At 38.1% G+C, this 22,453-nt stretch overlaps 1 protein-coding gene across 1 annotated transcript; it reads left to right on the top strand.

Annotated features, from left to right (window-relative positions):
- The first annotated feature begins 288 nt into the window (after positions 1-288).
- LOC137723326 (zinc finger protein JACKDAW-like) lies at positions 289-3,141 on the top strand. Its single transcript, XM_068462489.2, has 3 exons — positions 289-909; positions 1,060-1,456; positions 1,647-3,141. Exons 1-3 carry the CDS (start codon positions 750-752, stop codon positions 2,680-2,682), a joined length of 1,593 nt encoding a protein of 530 aa, XP_068318590.2. The 5' UTR covers positions 289-749; the 3' UTR covers positions 2,683-3,141.
- Positions 3,142-22,453: the final 19,312 nt, after the last annotated feature.

Here is a 22,453-nt window from a genome sequence, read left to right as displayed (position 1 = left end):
AGCAGAAAACAACACACTACCCTACACATTCTGCTTTCACTTGCACCCCCTAGCTAAAGCTAGTTCATGACTCTGCCTCTCACACACTTCCACTTTTGTGTACGTGTGTGTAAGGAAAACTGAGAGCGAGTTTACTATTACATCGCGTTTTAGCAAAATAAAGTTTTTCTTTTTACAATAATGTGTTATTTAAATGTTAATTAACGTACTTATTTTTATTAAAAATATATTATTTAGTTTAAAATTTTAATTTATCTGGCAAGAAAGAGAGAGAGAGAGAAAGAGAGAGGGGGTGGGGGGGGGGGGGGGAGGTAGGGAGGGAGAGGGTGGTGGCCCATCAAAATATATGGCTGACGGACCTTGAGGATAAAGGAGACTTGTACGCGTAAGACTATGACTGCATAGAAGAAAAATAGAGAAAGACAGAGCTTAGCCAGGAAAATATAAAAGATGATATATTCTCTTTTAGGCATCATGGTGTTTGGTTTTTTCTCTTAGGAAATCAAACAGACAGAGGCAAAAACCAGATCATCATCAACCTCTAGCGTCCTATATTTTTGTGAGGGTTTTTGTAATTTACAGTGCTACTAAAAAAACAACCTGACTTGGGTTTTGGCAGAATCGATTGGAGTGTGTCTAAACACAAAATACTTGTTTTTTTTGTTCTTCTTTTAGCCTCCTTAATTAGAGCCTTTCCAAAACTAGTCTATTTTTGATCTTTTGTGAACGACTAAGCTACAAAAAGAGATATGCAAATGATGTCCGGTGATGGGTTTTCGATTAATATGTCATCCGCCATTGACGGGTTTGCTCAAGATCATCAACTAAATGATAACCCTATCGGCGGCCTAAAACCCAATCCTCCTAACACCGTCGCCAAAAAGAAGAGAAATCTCCCGGGAACACCAGGCAAGCAAGTTACCTCCATTTCATTTTTCCCAACTTATCCTTTTCTTTCTCCGGGCGGCCGCAGAAGCCATACAATCATATATTCAATTTACTAGTACTAATCTTGGTGGGTTTGTTCTCAATTTATTGTTTCATACTTTGTCTCAACAGATCCAGATGCTGAGGTTATTGCCCTATCTCCGACAACATTAATGGCAACAAACCGGTTCGTCTGCGAAATATGCAACAAGGGTTTCCAGAGAGACCAGAATTTGCAGCTTCACCGAAGGGGTCACAACCTTCCCTGGAAGCTCAAGCAGCGACTGAACAAGGAGGTGAAGAAGAAGGTTTATATTTGCCCCGAGAAGACCTGCGTCCACCATGACCCGTCGAGAGCTCTTGGAGACCTCACCGGAATAAAGAAGCATTTCAGCAGAAAACATGGAGAGAAAAAGTGGAAGTGTGAGAAGTGTTCTAAGAAATATGCTGTCCAATCGGATTGGAAAGCTCACTCCAAGACCTGTGGGACTAGAGAGTATAAGTGTGACTGTGGAACCCTCTTTTCCAGGTAACGTATCTTCATAATACCCAAGTTTTTTCTTTTTTTGAGTAATTTAAATGTTTGCTTATGTTGTAGATGAATTGAATGCTCATCAATGGGTATAGGGTTTGAAGTTAATGAAACAATATTATATGATTGGGCAATAAATGGGGTTTCATTTTATTTTATTACTTGAAATTTCCCTTAATTTAAACAGGAAAGATAGCTTCATCACGCACAGAGCATTTTGTGATGCCCTAACTGAAGAGAGTGCTAGGCTCACTACTTCATCAGTTATTGGAGTTCATTCAAATCTCAACTTTGGAAATGATGCAATGTTAAACAATCCAATGATGAACAATAGTCAAGCAGTAGTTCAAGATGTGTCTCAAATTTCCATGCAGTATGGGCAAGGTTTGATGAGGCAAGATTTCAATGGCTTAGATCAGCTTCATCAACATGAGAAGCCAAGATTGTCACTATGGTTGAATCAGCAGGCAACCAGTAATTCTAATCAGGTTAATCTGATGGATGATATGCAAGCAAATCCTAATCATCCGCTTTATGTAACATCATCAAGCTCTAATGCTTTTCCGGAAATGGTGCAAATGCCATCGTCTTCCAACAATGTCAATCTTTTTGGCTCATCTAATTCCATGACAACTTTTAGAGCATCAACAAGTGGTGCAAATCTCTCTTTGTCACCAGGTCAAGAAAGCGGGACTAGTAAGCTCATTGGGAAAAATAGTAATTTGGTGGGCAGCGGCACGTCCAAGCCACCGGCTGCCCCAATGTCAGCCACAGCACTTTTACAAAAAGCAGCTCAATTGGGTTCGACTAGAAGCAGCAACAACCAAGGCTTGGGTGTAAATGTAATGTCCTCATCATCTTCTTCCAACACTTTGAGGGGCTTCTCGAATTTGAACCAAAATCGATCGAACGAGCTTCATCAAGTTGTTCAAAATGCACATCAATCAGGTGGTGGTAGTGCAAATTTGAGTTCATTAACAAGTTCATCATCAAATACTAGTGCTACTACACTTGAGCAGCTGATGAATACTATTCAACGGGGTCCGAGCAATATCGGAAGTATTGATCATCAAAACAGTCTAACTAGGGACTTTTTGGGCATGGGAGGAGCAGGAGGAGGAGAGCATATTGATCAGTTATCCCATACCAATAGGCAAATATTTTTTCCACAAGACCTAGCCAAGTTTGCATCTTCAATGAGCCAATTCACTCGCAACCACTAGAGTCCTAATCAGAAAACTCAGGGAAGGACTAAGATATGCACCATTACGGACACCACTATAGTTCCCTTGACGAATAATATAATGTTGTATGTAAGTCTTCATGCATATTTCATTGCAGCATTAGTTCGGAATACTGGCTAACGCCGTGTAGTAAGTCATTCTCGAAAACTCAATGTTCATGTTGAAATATTCAAACTCAGTCTGAATCAGGACACCGAGTTGATGAATTCAAACTCAGATGGGGACCGCATGCTTGCTGAGGGATCAATAAGGATGATGGGGAAGCTGGCTCTCTGTGGCTCTGCCTCTGGATACAGCAGGCAAATGTGGTCTCAACTAGCTAGAGAGAGATCATATTTAGTTTTTTTTCGGATGGGGCCCAGCATCGTATTTGCATGTCTGAAAGCGACAGAACGAAGAGCAAACTTCAAATTATTTATATATTTGCATGTTTTCGTTGTTTCTGTTGTTTTATCCTGTGGGCGTTATTTTATCCCTTTTTAGGATAATTTCCCTTGCTTTTTATATTTTCTGTTTTGTTATTTTTTAACTCGAATTTATGCTGTTCGACTTCAGAACAGAGTGCACAGAAAACTACGTAATCGTATGGTTTGACCTTTCGTCAAAGTTATCCGGCCGCCCGTCAACATTGGTGGGTTTACTTAAAAGTAAGAAGACTAATAATTATTGAAGATGATGCCTTTACAGTTCATGGCAATTTGTTTAAGACAACGTGTGCATGCAGCAGTGGTTTAGGGTTTGGTTATCATCTAGGGCACACGTAACAAGTGAAACGTATAGCCATAGGAGTCGTTTAGAAAAAAAAACCCCTTACAGTTAATAATACAAGTGCATGGCGAATTTATACTTTATGGTAGAGTATTAATTACTAAAAAGAACTTGTGTGTAATACGAAGTATGTAGTACTAATATATTGACGGTTCAAATACACACAAAAACTTATCGTAATATAGGCTTTACGCGTCTATTGGTATTTTGTGTTTTATGATCATGCTGATTACTGATTATAATACACACACACACACACACACACACATATTACACAAGATTTGACACAAACTTCAGACCATTAGATTAGCTACACACATATTACACAAGATTTGACACAAGCTTTAGACCATTAGATTAGCTCACTTTAAATGGTTGGGATGTAATTTGACAAGTCAATTGATTTGATTATTAATTTTATCAAACAAATACATATTGGACATAAAAATTTGAACTTTCCAATGATAATTTCTCTCTACCCTATATCATTAATTCTGTTGTAAGCCTAATTTATTGAATCATATAAAGGACAAAGAGAGAGGGGGCACGGCAATAGTAGAGAGAAAGATAGATGTTTAATTGTGAGCTATGTGTTGTATCACCTCATTGTGCATTTATTTATAGTAGTAAGGAAGGTTAAATTCTTATCCTAATAGGATTACAACTCTAATAGGATAATATCTAACACTAGAGAATAATCCAAAATATCCCTAGATACACTAGGATTTACATAATCACATTCCTAATCTAATAGGACTGCAACACTCCCCCTTGAGTGTGTAAATACTTAAACAAATGGCGTATCAGGTCTTCAACGATGAAGTAAGTATAGTTGATGAAATTATCGGCACAATGAGTGAATGCGAGTCTCATATCAATGGAAGAATGCATAAAAGGTAAAACTCACAAAACCTAGCTATGGTAAAACCCAAGGTAGGAGAAAAACCCATAGACTAAGGAGAAAAGTGAGAAGTTGCATTAAGTCAAAACTATACGTCTTTTGCATGCAAGTAGAAGAGCTCACAGGGGTATGACCAGCCCAGGATGGGTGCCTTGTCAAAACCTAGTTAGGTAGCAAAAACCATGTGGGAAAAATGCTCATAATCGTAGGGAAAAAGAGTACATTAAGATCAAGTGAGTATACTTTTGGATACTCCCCATAAGTTTGACAGAACTTCCAAATGAGAACTACAAGCATTGCATATGAATAGTTAGGCATACCAATTCCTCGGACAAGCTTTTGGAAAGTTGACTTCGGCATTGACGTCGTGTAAAGGTCAACAAGGTTGTCTAGGATCGGCTTGCATGACTTAAATTTCCTGATACTTTGCTGATATGGATGTAGACGTAATACACCTTGGCGTTGACTTTGTTGATGTATCATGTCTTGGTCGGGTTGATACATGCGGCATAGTTTTCATGGATCGTCATTGGGACTCAACGATGGATGAAAACATCACAAGTACTTCAAATATGCTCGACAAGAGCTCTCAACCATGTCTCACGTGTGGCGTAGTGAAGTAAGGATGAGTCTTGGAATGATTCAAAGATTTTGCAACTAAGGTCATATCGTGGACCTACAAGATTCCCAAACAGTAAAGACATAACCATATGGGGATTTGCCTTGTGCGGGTTTGATAAGTAACCATCGTCAGCATAATTAACAAGGCAAGCATCATCCTAAGGATTAGGGGGTCGGATCCGCTCGAGATGCATAGGGATTAGTCCAAATCTGTAGTATATTTCAATGTAGCGGAAAATGTCTTTAATACCAAATTAGTGATTGCGTATAGGCGCAGTGCTGCATCTTTACCAATAGATCAATAGCGATAGCGATGTCCTATCTAACACAATTAGCTAATTACAATAAAGTGCAAAGTTGAACTTAGATATGGAATTTCGGATTCCATAACCTCTTCAAGGGTCTCATTTGCATATAGCGTATGGAAGATCATAGGTATACTCAAGGGTAACACCTTCGGGGTGTAGTTTGGCTGGTAGACTAACGTACCGTCAGAACAACGCTTGATCTTCTGTTCAAGGTATAAACGAGTTTTCCCAAGATCCTTCATCTCAAATTCCGTCTTCAGGTACAAGGCAGTTTTCTCAAGCTCATCTCTTAGTGAGATTTATGTCAACAACATAAACTGCAACGCTAGCAATTCGGAATAAGACTTCATAGTTTAACATGCAATGGCATAATTCATATCCCTAACTGATTAAATAATTACTTAGACAGGTATACCATATCCATCGGCTTGCTTCAATTTGTAAGTGAACGCCTCAAACAAGTTGAAAGGGCATTCCGTGGTTTAGAACTATACCAGTCCATGTAATTTTTCAGGAACTTACATCTAATTCTTCGTATCAATATCCTAATGGAGAAAACACTAACCACATTTGAGAGAAACCTTACGCTGTAAGGCGTGCATCATATCACACTATTTCATTCACCTCATAACGCTTCATTTATCACTTGTAACATAACAGGGTTACCTTGGGCAGTGTAGGAATGATAGGTCCAAACACACTTTGGTAAGGAATTTAACCTGGATTATAATTTCAATTGTCCAATCAGTTTTATGTTGTCACTAATCAATAGAACACGGTTCGATATCGTCGCTTTCATTTATATCAGTAGCTACCATATAAGTGAAAACATCATCGACGATAATCTCATTCCAATTCCATTATCTCATCCAAACTGGTATACTGGACCAAGAACTTTAAGTCTCGGGAGTAATCTAGATTAATTTCATAAGATGGAAATGATTTGAGACATCGATCAAATATTTATTCATTTTATGATGTGACCATCATCTTCTAGGAAATTGAATCCAATGAACTGAGTGACCTGTCGTGCTTCAAACCGAGACAGATTGATTGGTTATCCGCCAGTGTACCGGATTGTCTAACAGGGGTGGCACACCCTTCAAGGATGTTGACTCGACATCCTTTAAGTACATCTATCCTTGCAGGCATGTTTGCAGCTAGTATATGATCTTGTCACTTTGGCTAGATCAAAGGAATGCATATGGAGCAACATTCTGAAAGCCAGAATTCATTGCACTTGCTTATCACACTTGTGCAATACAGGGATCGAGATAAGACATAATGGGCAACGTCCACGCAAATTATTGCTATTCTCCAGAAACGTTCATGTTCTTATCCCCCCTTAACAGCGGAAATACTATCTCATTGAAGTGACAATCTGCAAATGAACGGTAAAGATATCGCATGTAAGGGCTCTAAGAGAGCTAGTGTGAAAGAGAATTGTAAGCGATAAAAATTCATATCCTTCTTTGAGGACCCAAATTGGTACGTTGCAGCAGCGCAACTTGGCACATGGAATGCACACCCAAATGCATAAGTATGACATGTCAGGTTCATACCCAGTAACCAATTATAACATCGACTAGGTTAGGTAACAGTGGGCGTTAAGGCGAACCAACTTAGTTGTGTACAAGATTGCATAGCCCTAGGTAGAAACCAAAAGCTGGGTGCATTCACCAAGGTTCTGGCGATCATTTATATTGTGCTTTATGATCACTTTGCGAGGCTGTTTTGGGGTGAACATAAGAGTTTGATGTTCAATTATAAACCCAAAAGACATGCAATACTTATTGAAAACCGTCGATATAAATTCTTCGGCATTATCTAATCTTCTAGACTTTATGGGATAATTAGGGTGCTGGACCCTTTACAATTGGCTATGAGGTTTAGTAGCAATGTGTGTGGACAAACATGTAACCAGTTTATCGATTCATCAACCAAAACCATAAATATTTATGTTGTCCGCATTTTGGTTGGATTAGTCCACATATGTTCCCTTGAATCCACTATGAAAAGAAGATTGTTTCATATCTTTGCTAGGGCTGATATAGAAATCAAATTTCCCATATAAGCAGGCTTGGAAAGTTTGCTTGTAAGGACATGATCCTTACTTCGGGTAAGAAGATGCGACATAGCATCATTGTTCGACCTAAATGTCCTAAATGGTTGTGCCAAAGCAAGTAAACTGCTCAATCACCAGGCTCTAGGCCGGCCACATTTGGCGTGTTATCAGCTGAGAAACAGCCCATTAGCTCTAAATCAAAGCTTCAGTCTCATGTTTGGAGATGGTGCAAAGATATTCCACCTTATTTTCTTCAGTGATTTCATTCATGATCATTGTTCTCTTGAATATCCTTAAGACTCAACGACGTTCTTCTGGAACGAGGAGAATAAAAGGTCTCTTAAATGGTAAGTTAGTACCATTCATACAACGAGGAGCGTAGTACCATCCATACAACAAGGAGCGTGCCAATGCTCTGAATCAGGTTAGATAGACCTAAAGTCGTTGCTAGAGATGTGATTTAGGCATAAAGTTAGTGTGCGTAGTATCACATTCAAGCAGACAACTAACTTTCCTATATTCGTACCTAATCACGTGTTTAATTGAATTCGGCCACATGTATACAAGAAACATGATTCTATTAACTTGTATTTGAGGACAATATCAATAAGATTATCCGTAACAAAAAACAAACACCAAACTTGAATCCCAGAACATGAAAAAATGTTCACAAAGTAAATGGTTTACTGAGGGGATTCAGCCAACAAGGCCATCAAAATTCTGCTCTTCCAACGATGTTCGGTGGAGCAAAATTAGTTTCACATATTGACTACAAGAATGGTACTCCTTAACGACATCGGTAAAGGCATAAACAGATGCATAACCAATGATATCTATTCCATCAAGAAGGAAGTAGATTCTACAGGGTTAAGGTTCAGGAATATTATCCCTTATTCTTAAAGTTTTAGGCCTTAGGTGCCAAGGATCATGCTTCGGGCATGATGCCACACCTTGGCAGGCCTTAATTCTACCATATGTTGTAACAAAAATAAAAAAATAAAAAAATAAAAAAATAAAAAAAAACTTGAAATTGGATTATAAGAGAGACAGACATAGGCTTGGGTTCAGTAGGCTCCAACCGAAGCTAGAATAGTCTGTTCGATAGGCCTCTACAGAAGCAGAGCAATACCGTTCGGTGGGCCTCAACCAAAACTAGGAATCACCATTAGGTAGGCCTTAACTGAATTGGGTCAGGCCATTCAGTAGACTCTAGCCGAACAAGGTTTATACTGCTCGATACACTCCAACCGAAGCTGGGTCTATACGTTTCTCTCACATTTGTGGTAGTAATCAAATCCAAGAATTTGGTAAACTTTCGATTTCTACATTGTTGCTTCAGGAGCGAGTTAGAAACATAGAATGACGAGAAAAGTATTCTCCAGTCAAAATTCGATCGGATTTATAAACTTTAGAATTGTACTCATTCATGAACGTAATCATGGTGTGCTTCAGGCAATGTCTTTAATGATTAAACGGTCAGTAAAAGTGAGATAAAGAGTTATGGAATCCTTGTTCAGGAGGTACTGCCGTTTGTAGTGTTTCGGGTATAGGTCTTCGAATGAAAATCATGGTGGAGGCTTACTCAGCTCTTCCATGCCATTGTTGGCTTCAATTGTTTCTCAGCTTCTTGATAGTCAAGTGGAGATTCATATCTTGTACCCCACATAAAGTGGTTTTGGTGAAGAAACGTCCAAATCAGTGAAATCGAACTTGTTACGGTACGACAATCCATTGAATGGAGGGAACAAGATTGTGATTGGTGCTATAGAAAATAAAATATCCATAAGCATCAAAGGTAGAGCATTCGAATTCTAAGACATGGTTTTCATGAAAAACATTGGGTTTTCATGGGTGTATTTGTTTTAGAAAAACTTCGGTTTCAAAGGTAACTTAAGTGTGAGTGCATCGGGACTACGAAAGATAGTCAACGGCTCAAAGAAATTGAATAATTTATTGAATTGTTAATGTCCAAAAGTGGGCTTTAGGCCAATAATTTTGGATGTCTTGTCAGATTAGTGGACTGCTGATCACTTTAATTAATTCAATAGATCGTAACCATTCAGGTTTAATCGTAGAAGCAAAAATAATTATAACATTCGGGTTAAAATAATAGCACAATCTTGGTGGGCTTGGGTGTCGTGTGCGGGGCAAGGCCTTAAAAGGGGTTTAATGGGCCATAGGTTGGCTGACCAGTAGCCCAATCATGGCTGCAGGCTATGAGCTATGTGTCTGGGACAGGCTTAACAACAAAGATGCTGGTTTGTGGGCCATAAAAGGCGCGAGTGCACAGGCCCAACACGGAGTTAGCCTGGGATGGGTGCGCGCGAAACCCAGCGAAAACTGGCTTCGTTGTGGGCTGGTTCTAGGTAAGCCCAGCCACATGGGTTGACATTAGTGATCACGGGCTGAGACAAATGGCGAGCCTAGCAAGCAAAGCTTACTTTAGGCGAGCCAGGTCGCATGCAAGCAAAGCTTGCTGGCTTGATAAGCCGAGACAAGGATAGAGCGATGGCCGGCTGAAGTGGACTTAGGGCTTCAAGCCCGTGCATAAACAAACCTAGGCCTCAATGCAGTTGAAGCAAGTCCACAGGGCTGTTGCAATAGGTCCATGGCGTCAAAACGACGCCGTCCTAGCTGTGGCGTGGCTCGGCGGTGCGTCATAGAGCTGTGGCTTAATCGCAAAAAATCCCAATTTTTTTTTGAATTCTAAGGTTAAAAACCCTAAATGCTTCTAAATTAATTTAGATACTTTGACTCGCAAACCACATAGCATAATTGCATATTGCATGAACAAATATATATATTGACAAAATATATGAACACATATGCAATATAGATAATTGAAAGGAAAATATAAATATTGGGGGTTCATGCATCATGGGGAATGTTTTTATGCTTCAAGGTTGTTTCAAATATCTTAATTTATTTTAAAAGAACCTGATTGACAGAAAACAACTAAGCCTTTGAATTTGTAGAAAATCATTCTTTGAAAGCCGAAATTGCATCTCCAATGCATTGTATCACATTCAACACAGGAAAGTTAAATTGAATCAATAGCATGTAGATCAATTCAATAAAATAATAAATTAAAAAGAATGATTAAAACGTAATATTTCCCTGATTGAAGATCAAACTCTCATTAGCGCAGCATCAAGAGCGTGCTAATAACGTGTTGTAGGTCTAATTTACTGAATCATATAAAGGACAAAGAGAAAGGGGTGTGCAGCAATTGTAGAGAGAAAGAGAGATGTGTAATTGTGAGTTGTGTGTTGTATCACCCCATTGTGCCTTTATTTATAGTAGTAGAGAAGATTAAATCCTTACCCTAATAGGATTACAACTCTAATAGGATAATATCTAACCCTAGAGAATAATCCAAGATATCCCTAGATATACTAGGATTTACACAATCACATTCCTAATATAATAGGACTGCAACAAATTAAATATTAATTATGTTTCATTCTGTCTTTTTTTTTTCCTTTTAATATGATCTGCTTGATCTCTTTCTTGTTTGTTTGCAATTTTCTCTTTGTTTTTTGTCTCTTCGAATTTCTTGCAGTCTCATGTCTTTTGTTGAAGTTCTTCAAGAACTAGTTACTATTTGATTGTACTAGTCCACCTATTTTGTTGTCCTTAATCACCACATGTGGTTGTTTTTGAGTTGCAGCCTAGTAATCATTTTCAGTTTTTAAAAACAAACCCACTACTTTACATGGTGGCAACAGTGGTAAGAATTGTTCTTCTTTTCTCATAGTATTGTTCAAACATACATCCTATCATCAGGGCTGATCCTAAGTATTTAGGAGCCCTGTGCAAAACTTAGATGGAGGCCCTTCATTTTTTTTAATGTTATATCTCTTTTAGTATTATTTTTTTTTCAATTTTTTCATCTATAAAACTAAAATATTACAAGTTTCTACAACAAAAATAAGCTGTTTGATCGCCCAGGTGTTTTTCCTTACCTTCAAAGGTCCTGAGTTTGATACACGTTGGATGTGTTTTTGTTATCTCCTTTGTAATTTTACAAATTTGCAAAAACTTTAAATAGCAAAACAAATCCTTTTTAAGTTTAGCAAAAACTTTAAATAGCAAAACAATATCACAGGGATTCGAACCCAGCACAACAGATATAAGGAAAAAGAGCTAAACCGCTAGCACTAGAACCACATATAACATTGTCTTTTGCATCTACTCTATTTTATATGCATCTGTATACATGTAATGAAAATTTGGGGACCCTGTGCGGTGGCACCTGTTGCACACCTTCAGGATCGGCTCTACCTATTATATACTATATATATATATATGAAATTTTAGGGGCCCTTCTGAATTGGGGACCCTGTGCGGTGGCACCTGTTGCACATCCTCAGAACCGGCTCTGCCTATCATATACTATATATATACTATATATATATATATATGTATATGTATATGTATATATGTATATATGTATATATATATATATGTATATATTATAGCGTTTCTGACAGGCTATAAATGACAGTTTGTGTTGTAGTGACTAGATATTTTAAGATAAACACTTGAATTCCATAAATTAATAATGAAGAAGAAGAAAATACCAAACCAAGAATCTTTGAGAACTACATTGCCTATAATTTTTATTTTCTTCGAAAGATCAGTCTTTGTGCGAATGATTCGAACTCTCCCCGTGAGTGAAGGAGAATAGCAAATTTTATATGAGGTAATCTATTTACATTCATTCCGTGATTCTACCAAGCTATCAAGTGGCAGTTGACAATGTAATCACACAGCTGTCCTGGCCCCCATTTTTTCTTTTTCTTTTTGTTTGTTTAGTTTGGCATGATGATCGATCCGGCAGCATACTGCTATCTAGATTCTGCCTAGATCAACCCAGACGACTTCTTTTCTTCTGCTTTTGGCTCAAGAACAGAAATATATATCCGTGGCATCATATTTTTTTATATAATATTTGACACAAATTTTAGATCATTAGATTAACCTACTTTGAATGGTTAAGATGTTATGACAATTAATTTTCTTTAAGTGTTTAAACAAATATACATTAAAAATTAAATTAATTTTTTTTTTTAATTATGACTTTAATTCTCTCTCTTCAATAGTTAATTATGTTTTGACTCTGTCATACTTCCCTTACCTTCCTCTTTTTCCCTTTCTCGATCGATCCTTATATGCTCTTCTATACTTAATCATCGAGTCGGACTCATCTATTCTTATACAAACCTTCAAACATGGCAGGCAACCTGACACGGAGATTGTGTTGGAAATTCAACTCAAAACAGGCTGTAAAAGGTTGCTAATGGCTGTTAGTTTCTTTACAGGTTATATCCACACATGCTGCAACTTTAAAGACTAAAGTTTCCTCCATGTGCTAGCTGAAAGGTTGTGATTACAACCTGGAATGGTGCTGCCATGTGCTAGCCGAATGTAGACAACCTGGAATACATTTGGTCTCTTCATTTTTCACGTTCCCATGTGTTAAAGACAGCAGATATGCTGCTGTCTGTGTGCTGTCAATTGATGGTGTAAAGGTGTAGGTTGTGTTGTATTTAAGGAAGCCTCTCGTAAGGCTTTAGACATAAATCCCATCTGATTTGTCATTCAATTCTAGAAGTATTTGCAATCTGTTTTTTAATATCAAAGTGCCTTGTTTGCCAAAGCTTGTAGCTTCCCTCATTTCTCAAATTTTGTCCAATTTTATTGAGAGTGAAAGTGAGAGGTGTGATAGAGTTTGTAAACTTATCACCCACATATTTTGGTATTGAGTTAGTAAACTCTTGTCAATACCAACAATTGGTATCAGAGCCAGAATACCTTTCTGGCAAGTGCAGCGGCTATGGCGTCAAATCTAGTGCAACTCCAAGTTCTCGTATTGAAGAAAGAAAATTATGAAAGATGGTGTATCCAATTCAAAGCTTTGTTTGGATCACAAGAGTTGTGGGAAGTTGTCAGTGGTGGGTATGTTGTACCCACTGCCGCGCAAGAAGCTGCATATACTGCAGAACAAAGTAGCACTCTCAGGGACTTACGAAAGAAGGACCAAAAGGCGTTGTATCTTCTATATCAAGGATTAGAAGATTCAACGTTCGAAAAGGTTGCAGAAGCAACAACGAGCAAGCAAGTATGGGACACACTCAGTACAATCTACAAAGGAGTAGATCGGGTCAAGAAAGTGAGATTACAGTCACTTCGAGCAGATTTTGAAACTGCTCACATGAATGAAGGAGAGAGCATCTCCGACTATCACTCAAGGCTCATTGTGATAGTAAATCAGATGAGGAGAAATGGCGAGAGACTCGATGAAGTACGAGTTGTGGAGAAGATACTCCGGTCACTCACATCTAAGTTTGAGCATGTGGTGACTGCCATTGAGGAATCCAAGGATTTGGAGGTGATGAGCGCAGAGGAGCTACTAGGATTCCTCCTAGTTCACGAGCAACGCATTCAGAAGAATGCAAACCCCACAACGCTAGAGCAAGCTTTGGAGTCAAAGTTGAATATTGACAAACCAAATGGAGGTCGTGGGCAGTGGAACTCACGTCGTGGGAGTTCATCTAACCGTAGCCGAGGACGAGCTCGAGGAAGAGGTCGAGGCTATGCACAAAATCGAGGTCAGTCTCAAGAGTGGAGATCTACTCGAGGAAAGGTGCATATCCAGTGTCACAGTTGCAAGCAGTATGGACATTATGCAAATGAATGTTCATATAAAAATGGTGAGCATGTCAACATGGCAGAATCAAGTGGAAATGCTGGTGAAGAACTTACAGTCTTACTAGCACACCATGATTCCAGTAGCCAACAAGATGTTTGGTATTTGGACTCTGGTGCAAGCAATCACATGTGTAGAAAGGAGTTTTTTGCCGAACTAAAAGATGGGGCCTATGGATCTGTAAGTCTTGGTGACTCCTCAAAGTTGCCAGTTGAAGGCAAAGGGAAGATCAAGATCATCCAGAAGGATGGTAAAGAAGAATACATCTCCGATACCTACTACATACCAGGTACGAAGAGCAACATTCTAAGCATTGGTCAACTGCTCCAGAAAGGGTACATTATACATATGGAGAATATGTTTCTCACTCTCAGGAATGCAAGGAGAAGACTTATTGCACGTGTTCAAATGTCAAAAAAACCGAATGTTCCCGTTGAAGTTGAACACAAAGATTGGGAGTTGCAACATCGGTGTGATGGAAGATGAGTCATGGAAATGGCATCTTCGATTTGGCCATCTTCATTTCAATGGCCTAAAGTTGTTGTCAAGTGGAGGAATGGTTCGTGGTTTACCCCAGATTGAAGCCACACGCCAAGTATGTGAAGGTTGTGTGCTTGGCAAGCAAGCACGACTATCGTTCCCTGTTGGTGATACATGGAGAGCAAAGGCACCACTGCAGTTGGTGCACACAGATATATGTGGTCCATTGGATCCTATGTCTTATGGAGGTAATAGGTATTTTATTACCTTCATTGATGATTTCAGTAGAAAGACTTGGGTCTATTTTCTCAAGGAGAAGTCAGCTGCCCTAAAAATTTTCAAGGAGTTCAAGGCACTCACAGAGGCTGAAAGCAACCACAAGCTTGTGGCTGTGAGATCAGATAGAGGTGGAGAGTACACCTCCAATGCTTTCCAAGCATACTGCAAGGAGCAAGGAATTAGGCATCAACTTACTGCTGCCTATACCCCACAGCAAAATGGGATAGCCGAAAGAAAGAATCGAACCATCCTTGACATGACAAGGTCCATGCTTAAGGAGAAGAATTTGCCAAAAGAGTTATGGGCAGAAGCTGTAGCTTGTTCGATTTATTTGTTGAATCAATGTCCAACAAAGAGTATTAAGAGGATGACACCACAAGAGGCTTGGAGTGGATACAAGCCGAATGTTACACACCTAAGAATTTTTGGGTGTGTTGCATATACTCAAGTTCCAGAAGCCAAGAGGAGGAAACTTGATGATAGAAGTGAGAAGTGTCTGTTTATGGGCTATAGTGAAGAGTCCAAGGCATACAAGCTCTACAACCCACTAACTGGCAAACTAGTGGTTAGTAGAGATGTCATCTTCAGTGAGGAAGAGACATGGAAGTGGAACAACAAAGAAGTCAGTAAAGAGAAGATCGTCTCCACTGATTTTGAAGAACCAGAAGTTATACCACCTATTGAGCAACAGCCTGCTCAAACAATCACAACAACTCCAGTGCACAGAATTGCAAGGAGTGGTCCTACATCTAGTGAGGAAAGCAGCTCCTCAACTCTAGTGAGGTTAAGGAGTCTCACAGAGATTTATGGACAAGAAGAAGAAGAAACCAATTTTTTCTGCTTCTATGCAGAACATGAGCCTCTCTCATTCAATGAAGCTGTGGAAGAAGATTGTTAGAAGAAAGCCATGGAAGAAGAGATCCATGCCATCGAGAAGAATGACACTTGGGAGTTAACAAAGCTCCCACCAAATCAGAAGGCTATTGGTGTCAAGTGGGTTTACAAGATCAAACGCATTGCAGATGGAAGTATGGATCGATACAAATCAAGGCTTGTAGCAAAGGGCTACAAACAGAAGTATGGAGTGGACTATGATGAAGTCTATGCTCCAGTTGCAAGACTTGACACGGTAAGATTACTAATCTCTCTTGCCGCTCATCATAAATGGAAAATTTATCAACTAGATGTCAAGTCAGCCTTCCTTAATGGAGTTCTTGAGGAAGAAGTGTACGTGGAACAACCAGAAGGCTTCCAAGTACAGGGAAAAGAAGATAAGGTGTATCGTTTGAAGAAGGCTTTGTATGGCCTCAAGCAAGCACCACGAGCTTGGAACTCAAGGATTGACAACTACCTTCACCAAAATGGATTTCAGAAATGTCCATACGAGCATTCAATTTACATGAAGAATGGTGCAAAAGGGGAGTTCTTAATTATTTGTCTCTATGTAGATGACTTGTTGTTTACAGGAAACAATGAAGCAATGTTCTGTGAGTTCAAGCAATCCATGTTCAGTGAATTCGAGATGACTGACAATGGATTAATGTCATACTTTCTTGGCATAGAAGTGAAGCAAGGAAGTGATGGTATCTACATCTCTCAACAAAAGTACATGAGAGATATATTGGAGAAATTCAATATGGACAAGTGCAATATTGTCAACACTCCAGTTGCAACTGGATTGAAGCTGTCTAAGGAAGGAGAAGGTGAGTCTGTAAACTCAACCGTGTACAAAAGCTTGGTTGGAAGCCTAAGGTACCTTACAATCACAAGACCTGATATAGTTTATGGTGTTGGACTCGTGAGTCGATACATGGAAACACCAAGGGAGTCTCATTGGCTGGTCGCCAAGAGAATTTTGAGGTACATAAGAGGTACTCTAAACTATGGTCTATTTTATAATTTTGGTGAAGAAGCAAAATTATTTGGTTATTCAGATAGTGATTGGGGAGGTGACCAAGATGAAAGGAAAAACACAACTGGCTATGTGTTTTTTCTAGGATCAACAGCTTTCTCATGGACTTCAAAGAAGCAATCAATTGTTGCTTTGTCATCATGTGAAGCCGAGTATGTAGCTATAGCCTCAACCGTGTGTGAGGCAATATGGTTAAGGAATCTGTTGAAATCAATGTGTCATTCACAAGAAGAATCGACCTTGATTCATGTGGATAATATATCTGCAATCAAACTTGCAAAGAATCTAGTTCAACATGGAAGGGGCAAGCACATTGATACTAGGTTCCATTTTCTAAGGGATCATGTGAAACAAAAGACAATTGAGCTTGTCTATTGTCACACAAAGGTACAAGTGGCTGACATCTTCACTAAGCCACTGCCAGTTGAACCATTCAGGTTATTGCGTGAAATGCTAGGCATGAAGGCGTTTTGATTTGAGGGGGCGTGTTGGAAATTCAACTCAAAACAGGCTGTAAAAGGTTGCTAATGGCTGTTAGTTTCTTTACAGGTTATATCCACACATGCTGAAACTTTAAAGACTAAAGTTTGCTCCATGTGCTAGCTGAAAAGTTGTGATTACAACCTGGAATGGTGCTGCCATGTGCTAGCCGAATGTAGACAACCTGGAATACATTTGGTCTCTTCATTTTTCACGTTCCCATGTGTTAAAGACAGCAGATATGCTGCTGTCTGTGTGCTGTCAATTGATGGTGTAAAGGTGTAGGTTGTGTTGTATTTAAGGAAGCCTCTCGTAAGGCTTTAGACATAAATCCCATCTGATTTGTCATTCAATTCTAGAAGTGTATTTGCAATCTGTTTTTTAATATCAAAGTGCCTTGTTTGCCAAAACTTGTAGCTTCCCTCATTTCTCAAATTTTGTCCAATTTTATTGAGAGTGAAAGTGAGAGGTGTGATAGAGTTTGTAAACTTATCACCCACATATTTTGGTATTGAGTTAGTAAACTCTTGTCAATACCAACAGATTGAGAGTGTCCTTTTTGATATTAGGAAGATGGTTCTGTAGTTTGAGTCAATTTCCTTCGCGACTGTGGCAGCTGGGCGCGCGGGGGGTGGGGGAAGAATTGTAACGGGGTTTTTCACTTCCTTATTTTTTTCGTGTCAGTCCACACTATAATAGCCTTAAGCATTTTCGTAGCATTTTTTAACAGCAATAAAAACTACTGTACCATATATAGCATTATAAAACGCTATTATAGGTATAATAGATAGCGTTTATAAAGTGCTATTGTATGGTTTGATAGCATTTATAAAGTGCTATGATCTCTTTTTGGTAGAGCTATTGCAATGGTCTAAATGTTGGTAAAATAGTTTACATTTTTCTTATGGTTTTAAGAGTAATTAGTATCTCAAACGAAGAGAACATTAAAAAGTAAACTTTTTATTGAATGGCCAAAACAAGGTATCAGTTGTATTACATATCCAATGATGCTGAAAAGGAGAAGCGTTTTGGCATCTTCAAGAAAAAATATAAGGCCGTCGAAATTTTCAATCGTCAAGAAGACGGGAAAAGCTCGTAGAGAATAGCATAAGCAAGTTTTCTGATATGACAGATGAAGAATTCTCGGCAATCTACCCTCACCCTCAGTCTCTACCTCGTCATCCACTAGGACATTCTACGTCTTGAGAGTAAACCTGGCAATTTCTTACACAACTCATTAGCACAACACGTAAACAATACGAAAATAATGAATTTCGGGTTAACACGATAACTAATCGGGTCATTATTGGATCACACGAAAATCCACTAATAACGAGTCCTTAACAGGATAACACGATAGTGACACGCTGGTAACCTGTTTCGACACAATAAGAAGAAAAAAAATTATTTTGATGATTTTAGTTTTTTAAACTACTAAAAAAAAACTTACTATAAAATTCAATAGAGATAATGAATATGTATATATTGTTTATTAATTATTATTCTATTATTATTTTAAATTTTAAGTTTTATTTATTTATTTTTATAGGATATTATAGGCAAAGATTGAGATTAAAAATCATAAAACACATTAAAAATAAAAATATCAAGTAATTTAAAAATGGGAGTTTTAACGAAAAGCCTGCGGTACTATTCACTTTAACGAAAAATCACATTTTTACACTAAAAGTCAAACATAGTACTATTCACTTTATCTTTTATTTTGTCCTTATCATTAAAACTCAAAATTTTCAAGCATTTTCATTAGTTTTCCTTTTAAAAATACCAAACACATTAAAAAAAAATTATAATAATTAATTTACATGTGCAAAAAATATGAAAAAAAAAAAATGCAAACGCTCGTAGTCGCATCCTTTATGCTTTGAGGATAGGTATATGATCATTTGAATTTTTAAAACCATACAAACTCTCACGAATAGTATTTTTAAGGGAGTTCAAAATAAACAAAATTCATAATCATTAATGTATAAGTCTGAAAGATGTGAAAGCATAATAAACGTTCATAATTGCATCCTCAACGCTTAGACGATAGTTACATGGTCATTTAGATTTTTAAAACCCTCCAAATCTCATGAACAGTGTTTTTTATTTGAGTGCAAAATTAATAAAATTAATAATAATTATTCCAGAAGTGTGAAAAATGTAATCACTCATAATAAAAAGTTTTACAACTTTCATGAAGGGAACTCCGAAATTTAGTATTATGTTTTACATTTTTTTGGGTCAAATTATGTTTTTCATTTTCATTTTTATTGATTTAAAATATATTTTTCTTAACAGGTAACGGGTCAGGTCATATTACCTGATAATATTAACGGGTTGATTTCAGGTCGGATCATATTACCCATTTACTTTAACGGATATTACATGACACAACCCGTTAAGCTATCGGGTATAACACAAAAACTATACGAACACGATAAGCACGACATGAATACCAGGTCTACTTGGGAGTATCCTGATGTGCACATTCCTGACAACATTAACTGGAGGCTTGATAAATTTATCACTCCGGTGAGAGATCAAGGTCTTTGTAGTAAGATTTTTATTTACTTTTAGTTAGTTAAAATCTATTCTGTATTTTGTACTTGTATTTTTTTTTTTTTTTTTTTTTTGGCCTTTAGTACATGGTTGGTCCTTGCATTTACAACACTGTGTGTTGAGTTTTTCCAAGCCCATAATGAATTGTTTAAAGTTTATCATGAATTATAGTCTTAGAGGATTAAGTGGTTTTCCTTGTTGAAGAGGTTTTTTCAATTAGAGTGGTTTTCCCAATTGGAGTTATTTTTCCATTTGAAGTGATTTTCCCAATTGGAGTTGTTTTTCCAATTGAAGTCGTCTTTCCAATTGGAGTTGTGTTTACCAGTTTAAGTTGTTTTCCCAATTGGAGATAGTTTCTCAATTGGAGAATGATTCATAACTATATTGCCTTGCCCATGAAGATGAGTAGTTCTGATCAAGGGGAGTTTGATCAAGAGGAGCCTGGTCAAGAGATGTTCAACCATGGGAGTGTGGTTATGGGTACTTCGATCAGAATGAGCCTGGTTAAGAGAAGTCTGATCAAAAGAAGCTTGGCCAAGAAATGTTCGATCAAGGGAAGTCTAGTCATGGGTACTTCGATCAAGGAGAGCTTCGTCAAGAGAATTTTAATCAAGGCAGTTTGTCACGAGTAGTCTAATTAGGAAAGGCTTGATTATGATTAATTCGATCAGGTGGAGTTTAGTCATGAGTAATTCGATTAAGGCCAGGGAGCCTGGTTATGAGAAGTTCGATCAATGAGAGTTTGATCAAGAGGAGCAATCCTATTTTGGTATACTTTTCTCATGGTTTGTAGGGGAAGATTGTTGGATTTTTGTAGCTCATGATGAGTTGTCCTAAGTCTACTAAGAATTATAGTCTTGGAAGATTATGTGGTTTTCCAAATTGGAATGATTTTTTCAATTAGACTAGTTTCTCTATTCGAATTGTTTTCTCAATTGAACTGGTTTTCCCAATTGGAGTAGTTATTCCCATTGAAATTGTTTCCCCAATTGAAGTTGTTTTCCTAATTGGAGTTATTTTCCCATTAAAGTTGTTTACCCAATTGGAGTTATTTTCTCAATTAGAGAAGGATTCATAAATAGATTCTAATTACGATTAATAATCCTTATTGGAGAAGACCTTTATCGTGTCTATATAAAGGGGCTATTACACTAGTTTTGAATTGCAGCAAAATAATAATTTGTATACCACTATAGGAGTTAGAGTGCACTAGTACAATAACACACTTGTGCGATGGAAAATCGTGTGACGAAGCGTATTTGTCGCGCAAAAACATTTTGCACGACATTGACAAAGAAGTGTCACGCAATGATGTTTTATGACATGCTCAACCCTGATATTCTTCAAACACTAGGGTAGGCATGTGCTGGCCAACACCCGAAGGTGACGAAGCTATATTAGGATGCATGAGAACTAGAAACAATTAACCGGCAAGACTAAAACTTGTAAATTTAATTATAATGAATATGCAATTATGGAATGTGTTCAGAGACTACAACCAATTCGAGACACTAAACAGGAATAATATAAAATTGAATGAACAAAGAGATGGGTCCTACATCGAGAGGACTCGAAGATGCCGATGTGGGAATGCCTTGATGCCAGGATTGTACACCTCGAATCTAAGTCCTGAGGAGGCGCAATACAAAACATGAGTGGACCAAGTTGATATATAAGTAATAGTGAAGCAGTTATTCATCAATGTACTAACCCCCAAAGTTTATGAAAACTCAATAGTATAATATGTAATAGGTTTTCCGAAAACGCTAGCATGCCATAAAACCTTTCATAAAACATATATCATATATAATGTACTTAGTAGTGATATCAAAATCGCCTGAAGGCTCTCCATCACGCACCCGTAGGCAGATCATTCGCCCGTAGGCAGAACATACGCATGTAGGTAGAACAGTGACCACTAGATAAGCACAAAAACATTGTATATAATCTTTCTAACACAAGTATATATATCTTAACGATCAGTAGCTCTAACAGCATATCTCAAAACATCTTCATAGTACATAGTCATCCATCATATATACTACAAAGAACATGAAATTGATAAAGCATGGTATTCCAAAATATTCTCAGTAAAGCATGATATCTCATAAAAAGTAAAGTTTAATTTACTCATAAAATGTAACCTAATAAACATGTTTTTCATGTATGCATTTCTAATAGCAAAATTATGCATTTTGGAAGGGGTCCACTCACAGATACTCCGTTGTGGATAAGTTGTGCGAAATAAGAAGGACGAAAACACCGCTAATAAATGCACCTAAGCACATAAAGGGTCCAATCAATAAAACTCTACCATAACGATTGAATTTCGGAAAACGGACATCATAAACTGATTTAGGATGCCGAAAAACATAAGGGGGACCTTAGGTACCTTTACGCGCCATTGTACACACCCTCACGCACTGCTGCAAGGTGGCGGCCCCAATGGCCACATGCCGAGATGTGTCACCGAAAAAGTCACCAACGCCACCATGGACGGCGGCAGAGGTGAGTGTGCTCCACGGGCCGACATAGGCAGCCATTCACAAGCACCCACGCACCACTCACGCATAGCCTAGGTTCTGGGATCCGATTGGGTTTAGGCTGAATTTCAGTCGAGTTTGGGCTTTGGTCCTGGGCTTGGGCTGAGTGTTTTGGATCG

This window comes from Pyrus communis, chromosome 4, assembly GCF_041283825.1.
Source record: "Pyrus communis isolate YQ-2024b chromosome 4, ASM4128382v1, whole genome shotgun sequence".
Lineage (NCBI taxonomy): Eukaryota > Viridiplantae > Streptophyta > Magnoliopsida > Rosales > Rosaceae > Pyrus > Pyrus communis.
The sequence above is the reverse complement of the archived record's forward strand: the minus strand, read 5'-3'. Positions and strand labels throughout refer to the sequence as shown.